The sequence below is a fragment of the Acinonyx jubatus genome, chromosome D4 (genome assembly GCF_027475565.1).
Source record: "Acinonyx jubatus isolate Ajub_Pintada_27869175 chromosome D4, VMU_Ajub_asm_v1.0, whole genome shotgun sequence".
NCBI lineage: Eukaryota > Metazoa > Chordata > Mammalia > Carnivora > Felidae > Acinonyx > Acinonyx jubatus.
The window spans coordinates 2,650,659-2,653,231 of NC_069391.1; the positions used below are offsets into that span (position 1 = coordinate 2,650,659).

Sequence of the window (2,573 nt, forward strand, 5' to 3'; positions counted from 1 at the left end):
CCCCGCGCCCGCACGTCACCGCGGCCCCTCGGCGCGGGTGACTGGGCGCGGGTCTGCGGTGGGGGCGGGTGACTGGACCGGGAGGCGACGGGGAGGGGTGATCGGGGCGGGAGGAGATGGGAGGCGCGGGGAACTGGGGCGGGAGGCGATGGGGGGGGGCGGGGCACGAGGGACTGGGACGGGAGGTGATGGGGAGGGGTGACTGGGGCGGGTGGCAGTGGGGGAAGAGCCCAGTAACAGGGCGACCCTTGGTAGGAGGCAGTGATGGGTGGAGGGCCCAGGATGCTGGGGAGGCAACGGGGTCGTGCCATGAAGGGATCCCGTGCCATGAAGGATGCCCGCTGGCCGGGCAAAGTCAGGGAGACTCTGCCGCCAGAAATGAGGGCAGCGCTGAGTGATGGGGACTCTGGCCATAAAGAAGGAAAATTCTGCATGGCTGGGAAAGCATTTGGGGGGGTCTTGCGGATGCTTCCCTGTTTGGTTTCCACATGACGTCATTTCTCTTTCCAGCCCAGGGGCCTCCCAGATGCCTGGAGCAGAAAGAAGGCGCTGGTGGCGGGGTGAGTACCAAGCCATCCTCAGCATGGGCAGCCCAGGCAAACACCCTCCAGGCCAGGCGCCGAGGGATGAGCCCCAAAACCTGTGCTCTTGCAAGTTCTCAGGACTGCCGTCACAGATGCAGACTCAAGCGCTCCAACAAGCAGCTCCCCGGTGTTGCCCGTTAGCTCCTAAAAGAACTAGGATAAGTCGCAGGCCTGCCCCTTACACCCAGGCTCACCGTCTGGGTCACTGGACGGCGACCGAAATCGTGAAATGTGTCAGTACTTTGGTCTGATGCTCCGATCCAAAAAGAGTTAAGATCCTGAGCCATCAAGGCCCCGCTTGCCGCTGGGTGCTTTCCCCCCGCACCTGACGACACGGTCATTTCTTTGTAGCATCGCTCCGGGCAAGAGCTGAGGACAAAGCACTGAAGGAAAGCCTGGCTCCAAACCCCGCCGTGCATCAGCGCTGGAGGCCCGCCCAGGCCCAGATCAGTGGAGGGCAGCTACGGGGAATGAGGTCAAGTTTCGTCTAGTTGCACGGTGTCCCTTCACGCGGGGCACCAGAGATACCTTTCCGAGTTAAGTGGGTCAAGCCATGGTGTCAGAATCACAGTAGACCCCCGGCAAGTCCCCCCAAGGTGGGTGCCTCGTCCCTGGCAACCGTACATCTAGTAAGGTGCGCACAGCCGTCACCCGAAGACTCTGTGGCCGGGGCGCCACCGTCCAGCTTGCTGTCTCACGTGTGGTTCTCAGGTGTCTTTCCAGAATGCTCAGAGGCTCCTCTCAAGTTTCCTTGCGATGCAGTCGTCCTGAGGGTGTTGCCTACAAAGGGCCTGGATTCCTCCTTTTCACCACGGAGTTCGATAAGGGATCCCGAAACCCAACAACCGAAAAAGTTAGTTAGCGCACTTAGCATAAGGCAGCGGGCAGCTGTCCACGCCACGCGAGTTCTGCCTCAGAGAGGCCCAGCGTGCAGGAGCCCAGGAGGGGAGTTTGCGGCCAGGGATGAGTGGCCGCGTGCCGCTGGCGGAGAAGGCCCTGTCTGAGAGCTATGCCCGGCTCCGGTACCGGGACACCTCCTTGCTCATCTGGCAGCAGCAGCAGCAGAAACTGGCATCCGTGCCCCCTGGGACATACCTGAGCAGGAGCCGAAGCATGTGGTACTCCCAGTACGGAAACGAGGCCATCCTGGTCCGGGACAGAAACAAGCTTGAGGTCTCCCGGGACACGGGCCAGTCCAAGTTTTGTACGGTCATGTAACTCCAGCCTGAAGACCGGGGCCCAGGCACCAGGCTGGGGGGAGAGCAGGCCACGTTTCGTTCCGGGGCCTTGGTGACTTCCAGTCCTTACTGGGAGATGGCGAATAGTGAGCGCGAAGACGAAGCCGGGCCGGTGGCGCCCAAGCCCTCTCTCACGGGATCGAGTGACTGGCGGACCTGGCCTCTGGGCCCGGTGCCTGGTCCGCTGGCACTGCGGGCGCAGCCCAGGCCGGGGCACGGCCAGACGCTGCTTTTCTCTGACGCTTCCAAACGAACCAAGCAAGGGGGCCTCCCTGGCTACAAACCACCTTTTCAGAACTTTCTAGGCTGTCGTTAGCCTTCCCCCTTCTGCCTGGTCTGGAGACAGATCTAGAAAAAGGTGGAGGAGTTCGCACCACGTATGGGCAGGCAGCATCGGCGGGGGGCAAGCTGGATTCCGAGGCCAGCGGCAGCGCCGCGGCAGGGACTGACGCCGCGCGTCTTGTTACAAGATGGGCATCGCGTGCAAGGCGCGGGGCAGCTTCCGCACCAGCTGCCGAGTACGTACGTCCCAACACAGGGCGGAAGCCCAGAACTACCGGGCTGGAATCGCGTGGCTGGGAAAGGCCGGTGCGGCTTCGCAGTGCGCCACCTCTGCGGGGCCGGGCGCGTGCCGCGGGAGGCATCTTCGAAGGCTTTGCCGTCGGCTGTGACTGAAGGCTGAGAGGCTATGCGACTGTGGGAATCTTTTGCCGAGGCTGGCTTTTCTAAATAAAGACCCTTTGGGACACTC

General features: G+C 62.7%; 1 protein-coding gene across 2 annotated transcripts; it reads left to right on the top strand.

Moving 5' to 3' along the window:
* Window positions 1–221: 221 nt before the first annotated feature.
* BRD3OS (BRD3 opposite strand) lies at window positions 222–2,573 on the top strand. Of its 2 annotated transcripts, XR_001432316.3 has the most exons (3): window positions 222–560; window positions 936–1,180; window positions 1,296–1,548. XR_001432316.3 is itself a non-coding variant. In XM_027051764.2 (2 exons), exon 2 carries the CDS (start codon window positions 1,548–1,550, stop codon window positions 1,800–1,802), a length of 255 nt encoding a protein of 84 aa, XP_026907565.1. In that variant the 5' UTR covers window positions 225–560; window positions 936–1,547; the 3' UTR covers window positions 1,803–2,573. The 2 variants fall into 2 exon arrangements, 1 of the variants encoding a protein (XP_026907565.1); XM_027051764.2 differs by having other exon boundaries at window positions 225–560; window positions 936–2,573.

Coding starts and splice junctions, on each gene's coding strand:
- BRD3OS (XM_027051764.2), top strand. CDS start 1,548: ATGAGTGGCCGCGTGCCGCTGGCGGAGAAGGCCCTGTCTGAGAGCTAT.